The sequence below is a fragment of the Hipposideros armiger genome, unplaced genomic scaffold (assembly GCF_001890085.2).
Source record: "Hipposideros armiger isolate ML-2016 unplaced genomic scaffold, ASM189008v1 scaffold_82, whole genome shotgun sequence".
In the NCBI taxonomy this organism is placed as follows: domain Eukaryota; kingdom Metazoa; phylum Chordata; class Mammalia; order Chiroptera; family Hipposideridae; genus Hipposideros; species Hipposideros armiger.
In genome coordinates this window covers 934,502-956,896 of record NW_017731432.1, presented here as the reverse complement: position 1 = coordinate 956,896, position 22,395 = coordinate 934,502, and the positions used below count along the sequence as shown (strand labels likewise).

The 22,395-nt window shown below is 52.3% G+C and overlaps 2 protein-coding genes across 9 annotated transcripts in view; both read left to right on the top strand.

The window, feature by feature from the left end:
* Nucleotides 1–15,451, top strand: part of SCMH1 (Scm polycomb group protein homolog 1) — a 151,864-nt gene extending 136,413 nt beyond the window's left edge. For all 8 annotated transcript variants that reach the window (XM_019643795.1, XM_019643799.1, XM_019643800.1 and 5 more), the window contains 3 exons: nt 5,691–5,885; nt 12,989–13,131; nt 14,276–15,451. In XM_019643795.1, the coding sequence (XP_019499340.1) occupies nt 5,691–5,885; nt 12,989–13,131; nt 14,276–14,401 (464 nt within the window). In that variant the 3' untranslated portion in view covers nt 14,402–15,451. The remainder of the gene's footprint in view (nt 1–5,690; nt 5,886–12,988; nt 13,132–14,275) is intronic.
* Nucleotides 15,452–15,483: 32 nt separating this feature from the next.
* On the top strand, nt 15,484–22,395 carry SLFNL1 (schlafen like 1). The gene is made up of 5 exons (XM_019643683.1): nt 15,484–18,538; nt 19,163–19,168; nt 20,302–20,811; nt 21,061–21,204; nt 21,847–22,395. Exons 1-5 carry the CDS (start codon nt 18,005–18,007, stop codon nt 21,967–21,969), a joined length of 1,317 nt encoding a protein of 438 aa, XP_019499228.1. The 5' UTR covers nt 15,484–18,004; the 3' UTR covers nt 21,970–22,395.

Here is a 22,395-nt window from a genome sequence, read left to right as displayed (position 1 = left end):
CAACCTCTGCCAGAGAGTTTGATCTGGACAAGGGCTGTGTTTTGCTTTGCCCTTTGGATCTGGTGTTTATCACTCCCTCCCTTCTGCTTGGTTACACATTCCTGCTAGTTTGACATCTGAAGGTGTCACTTCTGTTATCTCAGTGCTTACTGGAGCCCTTTTCCCTACACTTTCCAGGAAAAAATGACACCTAAGCTTGGACCTGAAGGAGTAAGATAATCAGGTGAAAATGCCCCAGACCCAAAGAAATGGAGGAGGGGAAGGATGAAGCATATTCCCGTTGACTGAGTAGCATGTGAGAATGTGAGCGGCAAGAGGACACATGGCCCGTTTCAGAGAAACTGAATGTCCAGTATAGCTGGAATATAAAGTAGAAGAGAGGACTGTGAGCAGTGAGGCTGGAGTGGAAGGCAGAGGCCCAGCCCAGTCCAGGTCCAGCTGACCCATGTTATAGACTTGATATCATTGAGCAGTGAGGACCCATTGAAGTGTTTCGTCAGGCAAGTAACACAGTCAGATTTGTGTTTTAGGAAACTGACTTGGGACCTGTGTGGGGGAATGGATTGGAGTGGAGCAAGACAGCAGGCAAGGAAACTAGTTGGAGATTTTTACAGAACTATGGGAGTCCTCCTAGATTTTGGAATTTTCCTTTACTTTGGTATCCAAATCCAAATAAAATAAAATGAACCCCCATACCACATAACCTAGAATAAGGTTACATTGTCATGGTAGTTGCCTATACTCCTAGCTGTGAATTCCTGCTTCTGACTCAGCTCTTAATCCCCTCTTTCTCTTTCAAATTCCATAGCTGATGGTCACTCTCTACAGTCCTTTGCCCCAGACACTGAGTCCAGTTCCTCATCCTTCATTTCTCTCAGGAAAAACTTAACACAAGGCTGTTTAGTGTAATAGACTTGTACTTAAGTTTAGGGGGGAAGGAAGGATTACCACAAAAAAACAGGAAGCAATTTAACATTTTGTTTTATCTTAATGTTTATCAGCTGTTACAGTAAATATCTTTACTGTCCTCTTTCACCTTAGGCCCTGGCCTGCTGCCAGTTTCTGGGCCCCTCTAGGTTTTGGGAATTCCCTTTCTCCTCTGATTTCTCTGTTCCCTCCACCCCATACCTACTCCTTTTTCTAAGTTATCAGCAGGCAACTCAAAATTAATTTATGGAGCAAAATAATCTTCTTTCCTTTTGTCCCAGCTTTCCCCTTCTCACAATACCCAAGCCTTATCTTTCATAACTAAAAGCACCATCAGTGTAACTGTCTAAATGAAAGAACCATCTAGCTCGGAGGATCTTTATATCTTCAGCGTCTTTGCTTTACATGCTTAGTCTTTGCTCTGCCTTCTTGAACATAGGAAATATAATCACCTCTCCAGGGCGCTGGCCTGTGAACTTCAGCTGCCCTGGCCTATCTGGATTCTCAGCTCCATCTCCTCAACTCAGGGAGATCACTGGGCCCTGTCCAGTCCTCCCTTCCCTGTGCTGTGTGGCCTGGAAACTCTCCAGACAGTAAGCTGGGAGCAAGCCTCGGGCTCACCATGTTTGTGTCCCCTCTTCCAGGCACAGTACACTCCTGTACTGCATGATGTCTAATGACTGAAAACTGTTATTTGTCTTTTCTTTTAGTTGTTTCAAGCTGGATGGTATATCTAGTCCACCTTAGCTGGCAGTGGAAATCTAAAATGTATCTTGAATCTGTGCATCTTATCATGCCCGCGGCCTTCACCATCATCCTCCCTCTCCTGGCCTGAGAGATCCTTTCTGGCCTACCTGGTCTCCTTCCTACCTCTCTTGGTCCATTTTCTACCTAATGGCCCAAGTAGTCTTTTTAAAGCTTAAATTAGATGATGGTACTCCCCCACTAAAACTCTTCAGTGGCATTCTAATGCATTTACAATCAAATCCCCATGTCTTACTTTGGTTTGCAGTGTTCTGCGTGATCTGGTCTCTGCCTGCCTCTCCACACTTATCTCTTTGTTCTGTCCATTTTAGCTACACTGTTTTTCCCCATTTCCCTGAATATTCCGATCTGTTTTCTACCTCCAGGTCTTTCTGTGATTCCGGGCAGCAGCCCCTCGCCATTGCACCAGATCCCTTCCCACGGTTAGGTTCCACCCAAACCAAGTCAGTTCCTTGGCCTTCCCACAGACTTCTTTGCATGTGCTGGGGGCAGGGTGGGGGGAATCCTGGTTCCTGGACCACATTTCTAACCTTTGAAGTTTTTCTTAGCAATTGAGTGTTTAAATAATGCTTAGGATTCATTTAGGGCCTCCACTGAACCCTAAAGCCAAGCACATTGTCTGGCACACCTTCACTTAGACTCTTCCTCAGACCACAGCTTAAACATCAAGTTGTCAGAGAGACCTCTCAGGGTTTCCTCATCTAAAAAAGGTCCCCCTGTTTTGTTTTGTTGTTTCCTTTCCTTAGTAATTTTTACAATCGTTTCTAAATTTTTTTATCATCTTCCCCACTAGATTTTGTCATCCTCCCCACTAGATTAAATATCCTGTGAGGGGAGGGACAACATCTATCTTTTACGCTATTCTCATGATCACATACTTAGTATTTAATAATATTTATCAAATGCAAGGGTAGTAGAGGATAGGGGACATGTTCAGAGAGGTCTTTTTTTAACATGAGCTAGGCTTAAGCATGGGCAAGACCTGTGCTAGTCTCTGGGTCCTGTGTTGGTGTAAGAGTTTTTTTAGATCCATAGCTCCAGTTTCTTGGTCATTCAGTTCACCTCCATGGTGTGAGCATCGAGTCCTTGAATCTCAGAAGTAGAAAGCGCTCTAGAGATGATCTCCTGTGTAGCCCAACAGACTAGGTGCTCATCCAACTTCTGCTTAAATCCTCCTAATGACAAATGCTCACTACTGCCTTTGACAATCAATTGTGTTGCTGGACACTCCTGATTACTAAAATGCCTCTCTTTTTTTACCTGAAATCTGCCACCCTTATAACTCCTGCCCTCTGGTTCTACTCTCCGCCTTCCAAAAGAACAGGTCTGCCTCCAGTCCTCTTCCTTCCCATGACTGCCTTTCGGGTTTTGTTTCCCCTGACTTTTCTACAGACTATACGTTCCCAGGTTTTTTCTTCTTTGCCTCTCACCACCATTCTGGTCACCGTCCACTGGGAACTCTAGTTTTTAAGGACAGCCTTGAAATGTGATACTCAGAGAAGATCTGCCTCTCACTAAAAATAAATGCATAAGGTCAAGGTCCTCATCTGCCTGTTTACCTCTGCATACCCCCTACCTAGCATAATGGCTTCCATACAAAGGAGCTCAACAATTTGTGTTGAATGAATGAGTGAGCTCCCTCTCATGCTGATTGTTCTCCTGTCTCAAGCATGTCAACAGCATGTCAACAGCAAACTTAATTTACATTGACCTTATGAGATTAAGGGTTTTCATCTCCATTTTATAGATGGGCAAACTGAATACCAGAAAAAATGCAGTGATCGTGGACTAATAATTGTGCTAGAAATAAAACTCTAGCCATCCAACCCCACCTTCTGATCCCTGGGCCAGTATTTTCCAAGTTTGTTTCGTTTTAGCAATAGAACTCCTTTTTTGCAAAGGTAAGATTATATGAAACTCTGGTATAGAATTGTTAAAACCAGAGCTGTTATGATAGAAACTGGGATGAGATCGAGAGCCCTGTTCACTTGGCCTCCCTCTGGCAGCCCCCAGGGCTCTGCAGAGCACAGCCTGAAAGCCTTGAGCCATCTACGCTGACACTGTCCTCCTGAAGGCAGCCAAGGCCTCGTGGATCCGCCGTAAGCAGCCTAGGACCTCCCAGAGCCTTGGGTATGATGCCTCCTTTTCCTACTGCATCTCATTAGGATCAGATGAATGATCTTGCCTGGTCCAGGTGCCACCAGTCTAGATTTTCAGACCCCTCCACTCAGAATCCAGATCTCTTACCATTGTTAGCACTGCTGAGAAGAAGAGGCACTTACTGATTTTCATCAGCATCTGGTGAGCCCTGGGCATTGTTATCATAATTATTCTTCACATCTGTTAGTTCATGGGAAGCAGGTGGCACTATCCCCCGTCTTCCCTGGGCACAGTGAGGACTAGAAAGGTGTGGTTACCCTCCTGATAAATGCAGAAACTCAACTTCATCTTTTTCCTGGGCTGTTGCAGAGACCGTAGGTTTGCCACTCAAGCTCCAAATGAAGAATAGAACAACAACTTCCCACCATTATAAAGTGCATCCCATTCCCTTTCCTCATATGATGCTCTCAGCATGACAGAGGTGATTTTCCCCCATTTTACAAATGAGGAATCTGGTTCTCAGAGACGACAAACAACTTGCCTGGGATCACATACCTAAGAAAAGACCAGCGCCGAGGCATCAAACCCAGGCCTCCTGTTTCCTAGATTGGTTCCTATTCTTGTCCCCAAGTGGGACGCAGCTATAGTCACATCTCCTGGCAAACAGGAACCTGGAACTCATCTGCAGAAAGGGAGTGCATACAGTTTAGGTACCTGGGGCCTCAGAGACTCCTCTCTTCAGAATCCTTTCTAAGGAAGGGCTTCATCAGTTAAATGCCCTGAGATAAAGGTGAAGTCTGTCTCATGCTGGATTTGACTTGAAGCCCATGGTTACCAAGCAATTTTAAGTGCGTAGTAGAAAGTAGTCCTAAAATCCTAAACTGTCTTGCCACAGAGGCCTTATTGTGTGCAAGACAATGTGCTCGAATATGGTGTTCACCAGAGGCTCTAAATGAATGCCAAGCTAAACACCTGAAGTCCATGTAAAACCACAAAAAGGACAGCGATATGGTTTAGTACCCAAGACACCCCCTTAAGCAGAGAACTGTGTGCAGGGCTGAGGAGCCATTGTAGTGTGTCTGGACCCCAGTCATGAGACAGAGTCCACTTCAGGCTCTGCAGCACAGTGATCAGGGGCTGCGGCCTCTGTTGGGGGTAGCCTGGTTGTAGAAATGTCAGGATGCAATTCACTTTACAAAGGCTTTCTTAGTTACTCTCTTTTGATATTCCCAGGCCCCTTGGAAGAAAGGAGCTTCCCGTGTTATAGATGAGGAGACCTGAGGGAAGCATCTTGCCTGCTGAGGGGCAGAGCCAAATTCCAACCCAGATTCTGTCACCATGCCCACCCTCTCACCGCAGTACAATCTCGCTTCCTTGGAATGTTTCTGTAGAAAAAGGCAAATAGAAAAACAGGGCAGGAACTTAGGAGCGGATCTTTTGCAGACAAGGCATCAAGAAGCATTTCTGAGATGGCCTGCTGGCCAAGAGGGCAAGCTTCTAAAGCACCCTTATATAAGCAGATGTATCTCTTGTTCACCACTTTGTTCTCTGCTCTAGCATCTTGTGTGTGAAGCAGCTTCTTCCTAAAGCGGCTCTTTTCTAAGGTTCTCCTTATCCAGAAAAAGCATAAGACATTCAGACCTGAAGAATTCTCCAAGACCATCTAGTCTAACAGGAAGAGTCTCTGAGGAGATCCAAGTCCAGAGAGTGGCCTTGGACTTGACCAAGACCACCTAGTGAGAGCGAGCGCCATGACTGGTACACAGGCCTCTCGAGACCCAGCCCAGGCTCTCGGTTTTGGTGCCTCTTGCTCCACCCAAACAGGTACTTGGGAGCCAGCATCCTGGCAGTCCTTTCAAGCTAGTTCTCGCTCTAACTCTGGTTTTACTCTTTTCCAGGTGAAACCTTTGTCCTGGGGAATAGCCTGGCCCGGTCCTTGGAGCTACACTCAGACTCAATGGACTCCACCTTGAATCCCACCAACCTTGTCAGCACCTCCCAAAATCTTCGAAGCCCTGGGTACCGGCCTTTGCTTCCATCCTGTGGCCTCCCACTGAGCGCGGCCTCAGCTGTGCGTAGGCTGTGCTCCAGGGGTAAGCATACCGAGTTCTGGCCCTCCTGCCCTCCCTCACTCTCTCTACTGAACTCTGGGAGGCCAAAAAGGACTTAGCTCTGTTGTCCCCTGCCTGGTGGTTGGACTGGGGTCTGGGCTTACCACTGTGCCTGGCTAGGTACCTGGGAGGCAACTGAAACTCAGGGAATGGCTTGAGAATAACGGAAACTAAGAGCCAAAGACCTGGAGCCAGAGGGACAGGGAAGGAGTCACTCATTCCTACATTAGCCATTTATTTGAACACCATCTGTATCTGGCATGGGGATGCAAAAAGCAATCACTTCTTGCCCTCAAGGAGCTCACAGTCTTGTGGGAGATGCTTATACAGATCAGTGTAAAGCAGTGTCTTGAGTGCAGTTACAGAGGGATGCTTTGCTGGTAGGAAAACTGCAGGAAGGGACACTTGATGCAGGCTTGGTGTCCAGCGGAAGCTTTCTTGAGGAAATGCCGCCCTGTCTGCGACTTGAAAGCGTGACTGTATGAAATGGCCATATCAGGAGTAGAAGGGAGGGAGAGCTTTCCAAGAAGCGAGTAGAGCACGAACAAGGGCAAAGGGATAAGAACTGGCACAGATTGTACCAGGAACTACATACTGTTTGGTGTTGCCGAGACAAAAAGTATTACTTAGGGACTTCAAAGAAAAAAGCTTGGAAAGGTCAGGGGTTGTATCACAGAGGGCCATAAATGCCATGTTAAAGAATTTGGAATTGATCTTATAGGCAATGCAAAGCTATTCAAGGCTTTTAAATTAGAGGCAAGACCTAAAAAGGTTTGTGTTTTCAATAGATCGTGAACTACTGTGTTGAGGATGGATTTGAGGAAAGACAAGACTAAGAGAGAACAGTTACAAGGTTACTGTCACGGGCCAGACCAGAAGCGATCTAGGCCTGGATTAGGGCAGTGGTGAAGGTTTGTATTATAGACGAGACAATAGACTTGGAAAGTATTCATGAGGTATATTCAGTCAGATGTGAGGATTGTGAGGAAGAAGGGAATGGGAATGTCTCCCAGGTTTCTAGAGGGGGTGGCTAGGTAGGTGGTGGTGCCGAGAAGCAAAGGAAGGGTAGGGAGCCCGAGGGTCATCTAGGTGATATCCAGCAGGCAGTGGCTCAATGGGTCTGACTCTCAGGGAAGAGGACCAAGCTAAAGATAAATATTTGGGAGTCATCAGCATATAGATGGCAGTTAAAACTATAGGGTGAATGACACCTACTTCCCAGGAGTATGCGTAGAATGAAACGAACAGCTGACCAAAGATGGAGTCCTGGAGACCAACAAAATTCAGGAGATGGGAACAGGAAGAGGAGCCCACCAAGGAGACAAAGGAATAGTCAAATAGAAAAACAGCAGAATTTGATGTTGTGGTGGCCAGAGGTACGGAGAATGTTTTATGGTGAACACAGCACAACAAAGGTTCAGTAAAATAAGGCCTAAGAAACACCTACTGGATATGATGACTAGTAAGTACAATAAAACCTTGGATTGCGAGTAACTTGGTTTGCGAGTGTTCCACGAAACAAGCAAACACTTGTAGTACATTTTAACTTGGTAAACCAGCGATGTCTTGCAATACGAGTAGTTTGTTTCCGGACGAATTGTGCTCGCAAACCAAGATATTGCTATAATTGGTTATCTTAGCAAGAGCAGCTTCAGTGGTGGTGGAGGGTGGCGAGGACAGATTATAGTGGGTGGGGATATCAAGGAGAATTTGATGAGAAAAAATTGATAACCTTCAAAAGAAGGTCTCCTAGAGTGGGAGCACACTGGGCATGTTTATCAGCAGACAACTTGAGCCTTCCAAGAAGAAATAAAGAATACAGGAAAGAAGGGAAAGTGAGGCCTTGAGGGTGGTTGGAAGGATTAGGCATCAAGGGCACAGATAGATGGATCAGTCTTAAGCCAGAAGAAGACACAGCTTGTTCTGTGAGACTGGAGGGGAGGTGGATTGTGGCCATGAGCGAATATAGAGAGGGCTGAGCAGGAAAGGGCTCAGGAGTGCCGAAAGATTGCTCAGAAAGAAGACAGGAGGAACCGGATCAAGGAAAGGGGGATGATTTGAGGGAAACACCAGGGGCCCAGCTCTGCATGGAGACTAGCTTGCCACTTTCCAAGAGCTATGATCTTCTTCTGTGGTTCTTAGAAACCTAGACGTGGGCTGAGAAAAGTCCGTTTGGGAAGTAAGGTTTTATGTTGAGCTAGTAGTTCAAGATGGGCAGGGAGTGGCGGGGCGTGTAAAGGAATCGGTGGAGCTGGAGGGAGAGTAGTTCAGATCATGAGCACTGGAGCTGGACTGAGTGGGGAGGAAGCAAGGCTGAGAGAGGGCTGAAGGATGAGGGAGACAGACTGCAGGTTTGATCTGCAGATCTCTGTGATGTAATGGTTACAGTGGACATAAGTCCCACGAGAGCTGGAAAGATGGGAGATTGGGGTCAGAAAGTGGAATGCTTAAAATTTTGAAGTGGATTTGTTCCAAGTGATGGCAAGAACCAGAGAGTGGCCATGGCAGTAAGCATTTGAAGTAGAGCAGAGGTGACAGTCCCTGGAAGAGACAAGGTAGTTGAATGGATTGCCTCTGAGGACCATGGCCAGAATTGTGCTGGGACAGAAGATGGTGAGCTAAGGACCTAAAAGTCTTCATTTAACAAGGGTTGGAAACCCAGGGATCTATCTGTAGACAACAGTGATCAGGTACATGTTTGGCTTCTGAAACACATGAGCTTTCACAGAAGGATGACCTAAAAGCAGCAGTGGGGAGACAGGAGGATGCCACCTCCACACCCCACTGTGGCATCCCTCAGTCAGGGATGTATGGGGTGCGAAAGAATAAGAAGATTCCATTAGCAAGGCCTGCAGTGGAGAGAAGTGACCGCAGGAGAGAGAGTTTTCAGGACAGCTGAGACAGGGAAGAAGCCTGGGACGCCCCGCCCCCACCTTCACCCAGCAAGGCAGCAGGATGGAGTAGAGGTAGAGCTGAGAGGCGGTTCCCTGCCTTGAGCGAGGGTAAGTCATCTCACCCCTCACATCTTCATGTCCTTCGTATGCAAAATGGAGATTGTGATATCGACCTGGTCTTTTCATAGGAGTGTTAAAAGGATTAGATGGAAGCAGGGATGTGGGATCGTTTTGGAAACTAACTCATTCCCCAGGTAGGAGGGCGTTCCTGCTGTTGTGATCGTCCCCAAGTCCCCGCTTCTGTGAGGAGCACCTCACATGGCACTGGCCTCAGATGTCACTGTTGTCCCCCAGGCATCTCCCCTCTTCCTTTGGAATACATTGTGAGTCTGTCTGCCAGGTCATGGTCTAGATCTCTTCTGACCCTGAAGAACCTCATAAGGCTATGAAAGGACTCTGTTTGGTTGGCCCTAGAATTGTTTCTCCAGAGAATTTAATAGATGTCAAGTCTATCCCTTATTTCATTAACCCAGGATGATTATTTATTAGTCTGACCTCTGTGGATGTGCCTCACCTGCCTTTGTCACTCTCAGACTGAGACACTCTGCCTTCTTTGAAGGGTAACCACCAGCTGTACCCCCTGGGTGGAGGGGGAAACCCCAAGTCTGTCTGCAGAAGTGGGAATAGGGAAAGAAAGACAGGGCACCAACTTGTCTCCTTCCAAGCTTTGTGGTCTTGGGCAAGTCACTGGTCTCTGGGCCCCGGTTCCCTTATCTCTAAACTGAAGATGATACTTCCTTCAAGGGTTGTGTTAAGGGTCAAATGAGCTGACGACGGTGGGTGTTCTTTCTAATGTTCATATATCAAGCCACTCTTCACCACGTTCACCACTGCCACCTGGTGCGTGCCACAGTCACCTCCTGTCTGGACGTTTTCAGGTGGCCTCTCATTTCTGTCCCTGCCCCCTAACGTCTATTATCAACACAGACTGAGAGTTGTAAGATGGTTCGTGTCACTCCTCTGCTCAGACCCGACCTCCATCACTCAGAAAAGCCAGTGGTCTTTCAGTGGCTTACAAGGTCCTCTGCTATCTGCACCACACTCCTCCTGGCCCATCACACACATACATACCTCCCCGATGTCATGTCCTTCCAGGTACTTCTCATTCACTCTGCTCTGGCACCTTGGCCTCTGTGCTAAACCTTAAACGTGCCCATCACTCTTCTGCCTCAAGGTCTTGGCTCAAATTGTCATCTCAGTATATTCTAACAGGAATAGGCAGACAGATAAACACATAGTATACAATAGTATTATACATGTGACTATGTATGTGTGTGTATGATTCCTAGCTCCCTGGGTGGAGGAATTTGCTAAGATGGTCTAAGAAGGATGCATTCTTTCTGCTCTGCATAATCTCTGCACTTGGGGTCTCTCTTACTATCCCTGGACTTTTAGGGTAGAGAGAAGTGGCTGCCTCGCAGAGCCCTCTCCAGCTTCCTGTCTACTGCCACCTCTGAAAGGCCACTGGGATGTCATGGCTCTCTCGGCCCTGCTTGCTCCAACACACTTGGCCTCTGGTCTGCTCAGGGCCCGGCCATAAGCTTGAGAGAGAATACACTGGTCCTTCCCCAGAGAGGAGGGGCGGGGCCAAGCAAACTCTGCTTCAACTTTTAGACCTGGGACCCAGAACGCAGAAAAATGGGAAGAGATTTTTAGCCTTCTCAGGAGAAAGTTGAAGAGCAGGTCCCTTTTACTTTCACAGGTGTGTTTCAGCTCTGCCACTTAGTTGTGTGACTGGGCATCTCCTGGGTGATGAGGATACAGATAGGAGCAAGGCAAGGTCCCTGCCTGAAGGCAGACATAGCCTGGTGGGGGAGACAGAAAAATACACAAGTAACTTACACGTGATCATTCATTCATTTAACAAACATGTTTAACCGTCAGTGGCAGACCAGGCACTCTTTTATGTGTTGGGGACCGTGAAAGGAAAACAGTCTCCGGTGTGTCCCCTACTCTCAATACTCGATTCAGTACTACCTCTCTTCTGATACCAGACTTGTGGGCTCTCTCCACGCCAAGCAACGCTGCGACACCAGCTGGGTGCCCTACAATTTAGCTCAATTCTGACACTATCTACCCGGAGACAGTCAGATCCCACAGGTTAAGGGCTCAGTCCCACATGACTGCCGCATCCTCTGCCCTTCAGATGCCAGCCGAAAGTCCAGGTTTTTGCCTGTACTTCTGAGGTTCCCACCATCCCCTCCTCGGGTTCCATTAATTTGCTACAGCGGCTCACAGAACTCAGGAAATCTGGATACTTCCTAGGTGACTGGTTTTTGTAAAAGGATACAACTTAGGAACAGCCAAGCAGAAGAGGTGCATAGGGCAAGGGGTGGGGGAAGGGATGGGGAGCTTCCGTGCCCTCCCCGCACCTCCACGTGTTCACCATCTGGAAGCTCTCCAACCCCCACCCTTTTGGGTTTTTACTGAGTCTTCGTTACACAGGGATGAGTGATTAAATCATTAACCATTGGTGATTGAACTCAATCTCCAGCCCTTCTCCCTTCCCCGGAGGTTGGCAGGTGAGACTGAAAGGTCTAACCCTCTAGTCACCTGGTTAGTTCCCCTGGCAACCAGCCCCCATCTTTAGGAGCCTTCCAAAAGTCACCTCATTAACATACTCAGGTGTGGCTGAAAGGGGCTTGTTACGAATAACAAAATACACCTTTATTTCTCACCACTTGGGAAATTACAAGGATTTTTAAGAATTCTGTGCCAGAAATGGGGATGAAGACCAAATGTATGTTTCTTATTATAATCACAGTGTCATAAGGACATAGCAGGAAACAAAATAGAAGACAGATAATAAACATAAATGCATAAAATTATTCTATGTAGTCATATGTTCTAGGAAAGAAGAAAACTAGAGTAATTGAATTGAGAATAACTGTGAGAAATTGAGTACTTTTACTAGGAGATCAGGGAAGACTTCTTTGAGGAACGGATATTTGAGATGAGACGCAAATGTTGAGAAGGAATTGGGTATGCAAAGATCTGGAAAAATACACTCCAGACAGGAAGTTGCAGGTCACAGAAGGAAAGCATAGCCAGGTCAAGTAGCAGAAAGAGAGCACATCCGGAGCATGGCGAGTAAAGGATGGGGGAGGGGCGGCGATGTGCGGCAACGGTAGAGAGGGCAGGTGGTCCCGGAGTTCCTTCAAGCCCTTGGTAAGGAGTTGAGATTTCATGTCATGTGTGATGGGAGGCCATTGCATTGAGGTTTTAGGGACTGACATGATCCAGTTACTTTTAAAGGTTGCTTTGAGTGCTTTATAGGGAGTAGATTATTAGGGTGAAGTGATGGGGGAAAGTGAGTAGAGGTTGAGCCGTAACCAAGATATACAGGAAATGCTTTGTGAAACCAATTATCTGAGTATTACACCAGAAAAGTTTCATAAAGGAGCTGGTCCTTGAAGCCAGCTCTAGCTTAACTACGTTGGAGTTTGCCGAAGAAAAGAAGAAACTGAAGGTGGTAGAGATGGGGCGCCTTCCAGGCAGAGGAGATGAAACATGCCCGAGATTGGCGGCAGGTGATGGCCACAGTTACAGAGATCCCACATCCCACAGGTGAAGGGGGAGGAGCTGCATTTGAGCCAAGAGCAAGGTAAATGCTAAGGCTTAGAGTCTAAGCAGAGCACTAAGTTAGCACTGAGACTCCTGGTAGCCAAAGCAAAACCGCTTTCTGCCTCTGTGCGTTAGGCTGTGGTGAGGTCACCTCCTCTCCAAGCCTAGGGCATCGGGCTCGAATCTTGCCCAGTTCCTGTGGTCTCTCTAGAAATGGCCCCCAGAGCCAAGGCAAAAGCAGCCTTACCCCCCAGCTCCCCACTGAACCCAAGTAATCCCCTTACCTCATTGTTACCCCGGACTGGGGTCCAGGATGAATCACAGCCTCAATGTAAAAGTCCTTCTGACCATTTTCAAAACCAGCTCTACCCTTAAAGAACAAAAGTTTGACTTAAGAAGAGCCACAGCCCCTCGGGCCCTTTGTGGGAAACCCTCCCCTTCCTCTGCTGCCTCCGGTGGGTTCCTCTGCTCTGGCAAGGCTGTGAGCCTCACCCATGGGGCCTTTCAGGATGTGCCAAGGAGAGTGGTGAGTAGTTACAAGCCAGTCCCCGCCCTTCTGTCCTGCAGGGTCAGACCGATACCTGGAAAGCCGGGATGCCTCTCGACCGAGTGGCCGGGACCCGTCCTCATGGACGGTCGAGGACGTGATGCAGTTTATCCGGGAAGCTGATCCTCAGCTTGGGCCCCACGCCGACCTCTTTCGTAAACACGTAGGTGCCCCTGCCTGTTCTCTGGCAGTCTTTTTTCTGCTACTTGTAGACTCTTAAAGGGCATGGGCTAGATATTTGTTCCAGGGCCCTTGGATCTGGGCACAGGGGACCATACAAATTTAGAGACAGAATCTTGGGTCTCAAACAGCCCTCATGGGCACTGAGTTCAGCTCACCCCTCTCGTTGAGGGTCTGATGCAGCCAATCCTCCCGAGCTGTACCCTGAGGGCTCAGTTGCAGGAGTCCTAGGAGCTCTCGCTCTCCCGTCTGCCTGCCTCGGCCTGAGAACCAGGGGCCTCAGCCCAAGGTAAAGAGGCCCTTGCCAAGTGGCCCCAACTCACCACCCTCATCAGTCCCCCCAACTCGCCACCCTCGTCAGTCCCCCCAACTCGCCACCCTCACCAGTCCCCCCAACTTGCCACCCTCATCAGTCCCCCCAACTCGCCACCCTCGTCAGTCCCCCCAACTCGCCACCCTCACCAGTCCCCCCATCCTCTCCTAGCCCCTCCACCATCTCTTCAGGTGACATTTGCCCTGCAGCCAGGCCTGCTGCTGATCTCCCTGCAGTGACCGTCCTCCTGACTTGGGGCCCAAACCCATTTCCCCGCAGCCCCTGCTGCTTGGTGCTGTTCTGCCCTTCGGGCACTCTGAACAGATCTGCTACCTCTCGCTGGTCATTTAAATCTCATGCCACTGGGAGAGGGCAGGCCTGAAGGTCTGAGCTGCTCAGGAAGTACCTCCGTTGAGCCTAGCTCACACAGAAGGTCCCTGCCACTCAGGAAGCACGAGGACTCACAAAATTACAGTTGAAGGTCATTGTGCAAACAGGCTGTGAGAAGTGGCAAGTTCACTGACTGGAGGCTTCCTGGAAGAGATGGAATTGAGCAGATTTCAGCGGTTTGGGCGGCGGGGAAACTGCCGCAGGCAGCAGAAAAGGGAAACTGGCACAAACATTTGTGGAGAGCTGAGCCCGTGGGTTCAGCAGTGGGTGTTACGGGGGGAGGAGTGGTTGGAGACAGGAGGTGGGGCGAGCAGGGAGGCTCTGGTGTCACAGCAGGTTCCCTGGCACTGCCCTGGGTGGCCTTTGCGTCAGAACCTGGGGTAGCCGGGCCAGCCTCTGAGGGCACCGCCTCCCACCCCTGCAGGAGATCGACGGCAAGGCCCTGCTCCTGCTGCGCAGCGACATGATGATGAAGTACATGGGTCTGAAGCTGGGGCCCGCGCTCAAGCTCTCCTTCCACATTGACCGGCTGAAGCAGGGCAAGTTCTGAGCAGGGGGGTGCAGCCTGGACGACTGCGGGCGGAGCAGGCGGGGCGGCCCCCTTTCCCCGAGGAGGACCATCAGCCCACCCCCGGTGCCTCAGAGGGTTCAGGCCCGCCTAGGACTCCAGGAGGCTGTGCGGAGCCACCCCTGCTGCCCCCTCTGGTCATGATGCCTCCTTCCATGAAGGACCACGGAGGGGAGAGTGTGGGGCCCAGGGCTGGCGCTGCTCTCCCCCTCAGCCCGGCCTCGGCTCGCAGGTCCCCTGTATTTATTTCCCACGTCAGGCTGGCCTCTCACCAGGAGTTTAGACTGAACGCCTTCCAAGTGATGGAGGAAGGGGCCGACCCCTGAGGACTCAGAAGATGGGGCCCTGAATTGACACTCATGCCCAGCCCCTCACCACCTGCTGGGCCTGGGGTGGCACCCAGTGCCCCACAGCGCCTTCCTTCTCCTCTCAAGATCCCCAGACTCCAAACTCATGGTGCAAACCTCTACCTTTTTTAAAAAAAGAGCGTTTCGTATTGTTAATTTATTGTTTCTGGCACTCGGGCAAGCCCTCCAGTTCCTACTCCTCCCACTCCAGACATGGGGTTTCAGGAGGAGAGAGACTGGCCTGCGCGGATGCCAGAGAGGCGTGGCCCCCTTACAGAGGACACTGCCCCAGGGCACTTGCTCCTTGGGATGGACAGACCCAGAAAGCCTTGACCACATCACCCCACATGGGGAGGAGGGGCCCCTGTCACCTTGCCTGCTCTTCCTCCACTGGGCCCGTTGCAGCCCCGGCCTCACCTGTGAGAACGCAAGTCCCCTGCCCCGCGCTGTCCCCACCACAGCTCCTGCCCTGGCCAGAGGTGCTGCTGCAGAAGGTTGGACCCAATGATTTGAGGCCAAGAAAGCCCTACAGTGGGTGGGAGGGAAGGGTCTCCAGGCCAGAGTCTGGCTGCACCCACTCCACTGTCCACATGCTTCCTTTGTAAGCAGGTCAGCAGCACAGCTGCCCCGCTGCCATCGGGACTTATTTTATGTCGATTTGTTTATAAATAAAAAACAATATAGATGCCAGTGTCCTTTTAATCAGTCAGCAGCCAAATCACTGTTCCTCCAGTGGGCAGGGAGGCCCCTCCTCCTGGTCTTACCTTCCTCAGACATAAAACGAGGCGCTCGGACAAGAGGACCCCTGAGAGTTCTTCTAATTCCAGCAATCCCTAAAGATGCCCACTAGGGCCCCAGGTTGCTCAGCCTCCCGGGAAGACACTGTGGGAGTCCATTCTTTGACCTGAAAGGGCTTCATTCCAGGGCAGCTAGACAGCAGTGAGCACAGCAGCTCCACTGGCCTGAGCGGGAAGAACAATGTTAGGGGTCAGCAGCTCCCAGGAGCCTCCATGGCTGGGTTCATCCTCAGCCTCATGGGCTGAGGAGAGACGCCGCCTCGCCGGGCCAGGGGCCAGGTACTCAACGTCCAGGGCCACACGTCCCTGTTTTTTGTGGGGCCTTAGAAAAAGGTGTAGGGGGCAGCAGCACAGTACAGTATAACCTGATAATAGCACTTATATCACTGTGTGCCCCGCAAACTGCTCTACATGAATTAGAATGATCTCATTTAATCTTCACAATAAACCCATTTTATAGCCAAGGAAAGTTAAGCTGAGATCACAAAGCCAGGAAGTGCCAAAGGAGGCATTTGAAGCCAAGCGATCTGACGCCAAGGCCAAGGCTGAGGTTCCAGCCAGTCCTGCTGTTTCCTGTGACACTTTGGGTCAGTCATTTCCTTTCTTTGGGTCCATCTGGCTCTGAGGGGTTTGAATGAGACTTCTGAGGGCCCTGCCCGCTCTCACCAGTAAGTAGTTCCAACATCATGATTAGCTTAGAATGTCTTTCCTATTTGGCCACTGTGAGGTTCTAACCGTGGTCTCCGTCAGGCACCAGTTTTCCAGACTCCTGGACACGGGTCCAGTAGGCTGTGCTGTTCATTCAGGGTACGCCCCAAAAGGGCCTTGACCTATTTTTCAGGGCTCTTCTGGACAGCAGCCTTTGTCTCTGGCATAGAGAAGGGCCTGGTGTCAGAGGGAGCCCCAGAACCAACTGTGTGCACTCTGATCCGTCCTGGGCGTAGCTGGGCCCTATCCGTGCTCAGTGGAGCTTGGGATTGGTTAGGAGGGGGAGACTTGTCGCACCAGGGACCTGCACGGGCACTAGGGCCTAGAGAGACATTACAGAGGAAGGAAGTACATCTTCCACTTCCAGGTTCTGGGAGCTGCCCAGGAGCCCCAGGGCCAAGCTGTACGCATCTGTTGACTTTACAGTTGGGGTGGGGAGTGGGGGGAGGCCGGCTCCTGACTGACCTCTCAACCCTGCCTGCCTGAGTTCCTGAGGCTGGCCAAGAAGGCATTGTTGACTCTCATGAGATCACAGAGGTAGTTGCCCAGGCCCCGCCCACTTCCTACAGCCCTGGTTCTCCCTGCCACCCTGTGCCAAGCCCCCAAGTGCCCTTGGGAGCTGCTGCCCAGGGGTCAGGGGGCTGTGGGAGCTCAGAGCTGGCACCTCCCACACACACCCCAGGAACCATCAGGACATGAGGGTCATAGGCCTCCCTTTTTTTTTAATTCCTGTTTGCTCTGAATGCCCCCACCCCAGCCGAGGTGGCCCCCAGACCCTGACTGCCTCGAGGATCCAGTCTGAAAAGATGCAGGCTGGTGGTACCTGCCACACAGATCGGAGGCTGGGTGTGCGGGGGTAAGCGGAGGGGCTGGTGTGTGTGTACAGCTCAGGAGAGAGGCCCCCGGCCTGGTCGGAGGCGGAGTGGGGATACGCAGGGTCCCAGCCTTGCTCCTCACTTCTGCTCTCTGGACCAAAAACGGAGGACTCAGTCTAGACCAGGAGTTCTTAAGAAGGGTCCACGAGCCCCTTAAATTATTGGGTTGTCAGAAAAGTCATGGCGTATTTTTTCTGGTTTTCGTTGCAAAAATGCGTCATGATTTTTCCAACAACCCAATATATGTTTATATGCAAAGGCCATTTTTCTGGGGAAAGGCCCCAGCGTTCATCATTGTGCCCTAAGCATAAGAACCTCTGCCCTAAAACCCTCTGACCCAAGCCTGTTTCAGAGCCTCTGCTGGGCTCACACCAGGTCCAGACTAGGCAAGGAGAAGCAGCCGAGGGGCCACTGCTGCTGCTGAGTTAAAACCTTTTCTCCAAAGGCCCTTGAAAAGGTTCCTCTGGTGCCTGGAGGCAGCAGTAATCTCTGGTGGGCAGGAAACCCTGACTGCGCCTAGAAGGCCCCAGCCTGAGGACTGAGGAGGGAAGACAGGACCCCTGGGCCAATGAAAGGATATGGCGGGCCCTCAGAGACCTGAGTCCCGGTCCTTTCTGTCCCTCTTTGGGCATATCCCCTCAGTCTGTCCTTCTGTGGAACGGAGGGGCAGGCTCACATGCTCTGTTCTCTGGCTCAGCGCTGTCTAACTTTCCGCTTTCCTGTCCTAGGCCCGAGGTGGGTGGCAGGCCCCTTCCTGCTAGCCTTCTGCCCTCCCTTTCTCTCCCTGGCCTTGCCCAGCCCCTGCCAATCTGTGAACCTCCCAGGAGCCTTGGCACCCCTTGAGTCCCCTGGGAGGCTATGGACCAAGCTGAGAACCCAGGGCCCTGGGAAGAGCAGCCAGTGATAAGGACTCCCAGAAGCCCCTCTGAGGTCTGTACCAGAGACCCCCAGGTGCCGGAGACCCCCAGGAAGAGGTCAGCACAAACACAGGTGCAGAAGCCCCTCATGGAGCCCCCAGGCAAGCAGCCCCCACAGGAGCTCCCTGCAGAACAGCCCCTGCCTGAGGACTCAGGCCTCCAGGTGGCTCCCCGCAAGCATACTCTCTACGTGGGCCACCTGAATCCTCAGTTCTCAGTGCCAGTGCTCACCTGCCTGCTGCGAGACACCCTGGAGCGGCTGGAGCTGCCGGTGGCACGGGAGCACATTGAGGTGGTGAGGCGGCCCCGAAAGGCCTATGCACTGGTGCAGGTGGCCACTCATGAGGACACCCTGGCCTCCCTCCCCTGGCGCCTGCAAACAGCCTTGCAAGAGCACCAGATCCTCAAGGAGCTGGTGGCCCACGGGAAGGAGCTGGTGTTGGATAAGGACCGGGTCCTCACAAACCACAGAGAGGTAAGTGGGGCTTTCTCAGAGCCACTAGGCCTGTGAGCCCCAGCGCCTAATCCCGGGAAGAGGCCTGGCTATGGGTGGCCTGTGCTGGGTGGTGGTAGAGCGGTATCTGAGAAACTGGGACAAATCTGCAAACTTGGAGGCTGCTACCCAAATGACTGTGGCCTGAAGCTGGCACTGCCAACTTACTCCCAGAGGGACAAGGACCCTTAGAGTTTGCCTCCAGCCTGGAAGCATATGAAGAAAGGCCGGTGTGTGGGACTTCCGCCCTGGGTCCTTTTGCATCCAGGCCTCTGAGTCTGGGCCAGCCCAAGCCTTAGGTCCCACTGGGGTCCTGATTTTCTCCTTGGCCCGTCTCATTCATTCAACTGACAAACACCAACACCTGCTCTGTGCCAGGTAGCAAAGCAGAGAGCAAAGGCTCAGCCCTGCTCTCAAGGAGCCCTCCGTCTATGAGCAGAGCCAGACACAGCCAATGACAAAGCTGCAAGGTGGCCTCCTAGAGCTGTGGGAAGACACAGGAGGGTTTTCAACTGCTGGGGACAAATTAGCAGGGGAACTGAAATCCAGTCTGGGACTTCCGAATGGGACAGGCACTCTAGGCAGAGAAACATGGCTCATCCAAAGGAGCGGGTTGGTGAGGAGGAACGTGACATATGCAGTAGGGCAAGCAATTGGGTGTCCCTGGGCTCAGGCTGAAGGCTGCAGGAAGAGTGAAGGAAGAGGCCAAGGCAGAGCGGGGCTGAAGGGTTGGCTTCTGTGGGGGACGGGAGGAAACAGCTCACTGAGGCTGTGCAGGTCACTAGGAGACAGGTGATCTTGGTTTATTTTTGGGGGGAGGAGGGTGTGGAGGCGTGCAAACTCCATGGTGTTTAAATTGTTGCAGAACTAAACAGCTCTGTGACGTACATTTCAAGATCTGCGAGCCTGATTTCATGTTTGTATGACAGTTTCTCCCATTTCTGATAAATCTGTCTTCTCTGGGAGCTGCAGGGCTGGTAGAATACGCCCATTATCACCATGCCCCAGCTCACACTGAGCTCCCAGCCCCGGAAGCCGCTTCCAGACCCTGGAAGGCAGCAGAGAACCCAGCAATCTGACTTCCATCTAGGGTCAGTAAGGATGCGGGGCTGAGGAGAGCCTAGAGGCAGGAAGTCCAGTGCGGGGCTGACCAATGCAGACCAGGGAGGTGGCTACGAGCACATGACCAGAGCTCCCAAACAGAGCAGAAACCATGGAGGGCACTCAGGAGGGCTTGAGATTCAGGAGGACTGGCCAACGGTCCAAAAGTGATCAGCAAGGGTTTCAGGGAGATCAGGGAGGGGGTGGGGTCTCAGGGAGCCCCTCTCAGTTCAGAGACCTGAAGCTGGGTTACACAGGACCTCAGGGCACTGAGGCATCTCCTGCAATGATCCAGTCCTGGGCCTCAGAGGCCTACCCACAACCCAGGTGGGAAGAGATCGGCCCACAGGTGTCCGAGCTCCCAACTCAGGGGAGGAGAGCTCGTCTCACCTGCCATGCATCTCACAGTCCACCTGGGAAGAGGGCAGCTCAGCCTGATAGGAGCAGGGGCTGGTTCACACCCTTGCCCCAGCTGAGTTTCCTGCATTGGCTGCAGGACCTTGGGCAGAATTAGATCCCTCCGCCTGGGCGGGGTCATGAGGATGCCTGAGTGGGCTGGACCCCAGGGGGGTGGAGATGGGGGTGCTGGTAGCCTGTCCCTCACACTGCCCCGCCTGGGGCTCCCGACTCTTGCTCCACCCCAGCAGGACAGCAGCCCCAGCCCTGGCCGCAGCCCCGGACCCAGCCCCGGACCCAGCCCTAGCTCCCGCCGCCCGCCAACCGACACCCCGCCTGCCCTGGCCCCAGGGCAGCCTAGCTCCCAGCACCGACCCAGTGGCACGCGCTCGGACAGCGCCATCGTGCACCAGGAGATCCGGGGCCAGGAGCGGCTCTTCCAAGGAGCCTTCCTGGGCAGCGAGACGCGCAACATGGAGTTCAAGCGGGGCGGCGGCGAGTACCTGAGCCTGACCTTCAAGCACCACCTGCGGCGCTACGTGTGCGCCTTCCTCAACAGCGAGGGCGGCAGTCTGTTCGTGGGCGTCGAGGACAGCGGCCTGGTGCAGGGCATCCGCTGCAGCCACCGTGACGAGGACCGCGTGCGCCTCCTGGTGGACTCCATCCTGCAGGGCTTCAGGCCCCAGGTCTTCCCCGATGCCTACACGCTCACTTTCATCCCGGTGGTCAGCACCTCCGCCCCCAACACGCCCCTCAAGGTGAACTGCAGGACTGGCAGGCCTCTGGGGCTGTTTTGTCATTTGCCATGTCATCACTCTACATCTACTCTATGCAGTGCGGGGGTGGGGGTGGGGCCCCAGCAGGGAAACAGGTGACTGGAGAAGAGGATGGAAACAGCCCTGCTCTAGCCCCAGCAGGCTGCCCTCAGGAGCCAGCGAGCGAGGCGGGATTTGGGCTGCAAACAGTCCGGTGCAGCGTCCGCCACAGCCGCTATTGCCCTTACCCAGGTGGTCCGCCTGAGCGTGCATGCCCCCAAGGTCCAAGCCCAGCCGCAACTCTACGAGACAGACCACGGGGAGGTATTCCTGCGCCGAGACGGCAGCATCCAGGGCCCTCTGGCCGTCCACGCCATCCAGGAGTGGTGCACACAGGTAAGCAGCTGAGGCTGGGTGGCTGGGACGGGGTGCCAAGCTGGCCCTGGGCCCCTTCGCCACTCACTGAGCAGCTCTGGGCGAGCCCTCAGGTTCCCTTGGTGCTCCAATGACCCAGTGTACTGAAATGGCCCCACTACCTCCCGTATGCCACTGCTGCATGGCTGGGGAACCAGTAGAGTAGAATATTGAGAACTTTCGAGACAACCCTGAGGACTGTGTACTGAATTTGTGGGGGAGGCCCTCTAAGTAGGGGGTAGCTGTGAGTGCTGGACACCGTCCCAAGGAAAAACCATTTCAAGAGGGAAGCATCAGGTGGCAAAAAAGGGACTAACGAGCGAGGGAAGGATGTGGCAGCGGGGAGGTGTGTGGGGAGCTGGCACCCTGAGCCTGCCCCTGGTATCAAGGAGGCTGGGTCATTCTTGGGTCAGGCAGCTTCCCTCAGGCCCCCAGGGGTGACTGCCTGGTCAGGGAACCTGGCCTCTCCACGTAGCAGTGCCAATACGGTGCCCAGTGGCCTCGAGCAGCCCCACCCCAGGCTCTCTGGGCCTTGCCTGCCTCCGTAAGTTCAACTCTGGGTAGAGGGTGTGCAGGCCTGAGGCGATGTCCGCTTAGATATCCGTTTCTACAATGACCCCTCAGAAGTGGACAGCGGAGCTGAGCAAGCTGGAGGAGAGGGTGAAGGTGCTGACGACGGAGAAGGAGCAGCTGCAGCAGCAGCTGCAGCAACATGGGCCCGTCTCCTGCACCTGCTGCGTCCTGTGACGGCCCCGGAGGGCAAGCGAGGGCGGGAAGCGGGAAGCCAGCACACTTCCTAGGAACACAGGGGCTTCCTATTTGAGCCAAAGGCCTCCCAATAAAACTGTGCTCAGAGACGATGGGAGCATCACACTTCCTCACTCCTTCAGCAACACCATTTCTTCCCTTCAGAAAGAACCTGTAAAAACTTGGCCAGAGGTATCCTAGGGCTGAGCTAGAGGGGACTGTCCCTCTCCCTAAAATGCTCATTTTGCCCAGCTGGGGTCAATGACGCCAGTTGGCTGGACAGGGCCAGGAAGGAATTTGTCATCTTGGAAAAGCCCCTCAGCTGATGGCAAGGCACATTCAGTAACTGTGGTTACAGAGCTAACAGGCCACCCGGCAGCCCCTACCCCTGGCTTGCTGGAACTTGTGATTATCGTAGCTCTTTAA

What these genes read in the sequence shown, in the direction of transcription:
- SLFNL1 (XM_019643683.1), top strand. Translation starts at nt 18,005, where the DNA reads ATGGACCAAGCTGAGAACCCAGGGCCCTGGGAAGAGCAGCCAGTGATA. An exon ending in CCCCCAACACGCCCCTCAAG is followed by an intron (nt 20,812 to 21,060) that starts GTGAACTGCAGG and finishes GCCCTTACCCAG; the next exon opens with GTGGTCCGCCTGAGCGTGCA. An exon ending in TCCAGGAGTGGTGCACACAG is followed by an intron (nt 21,205 to 21,846) that starts GTAAGCAGCTGA and finishes ATGACCCCTCAG; the next exon opens with AAGTGGACAGCGGAGCTGAG.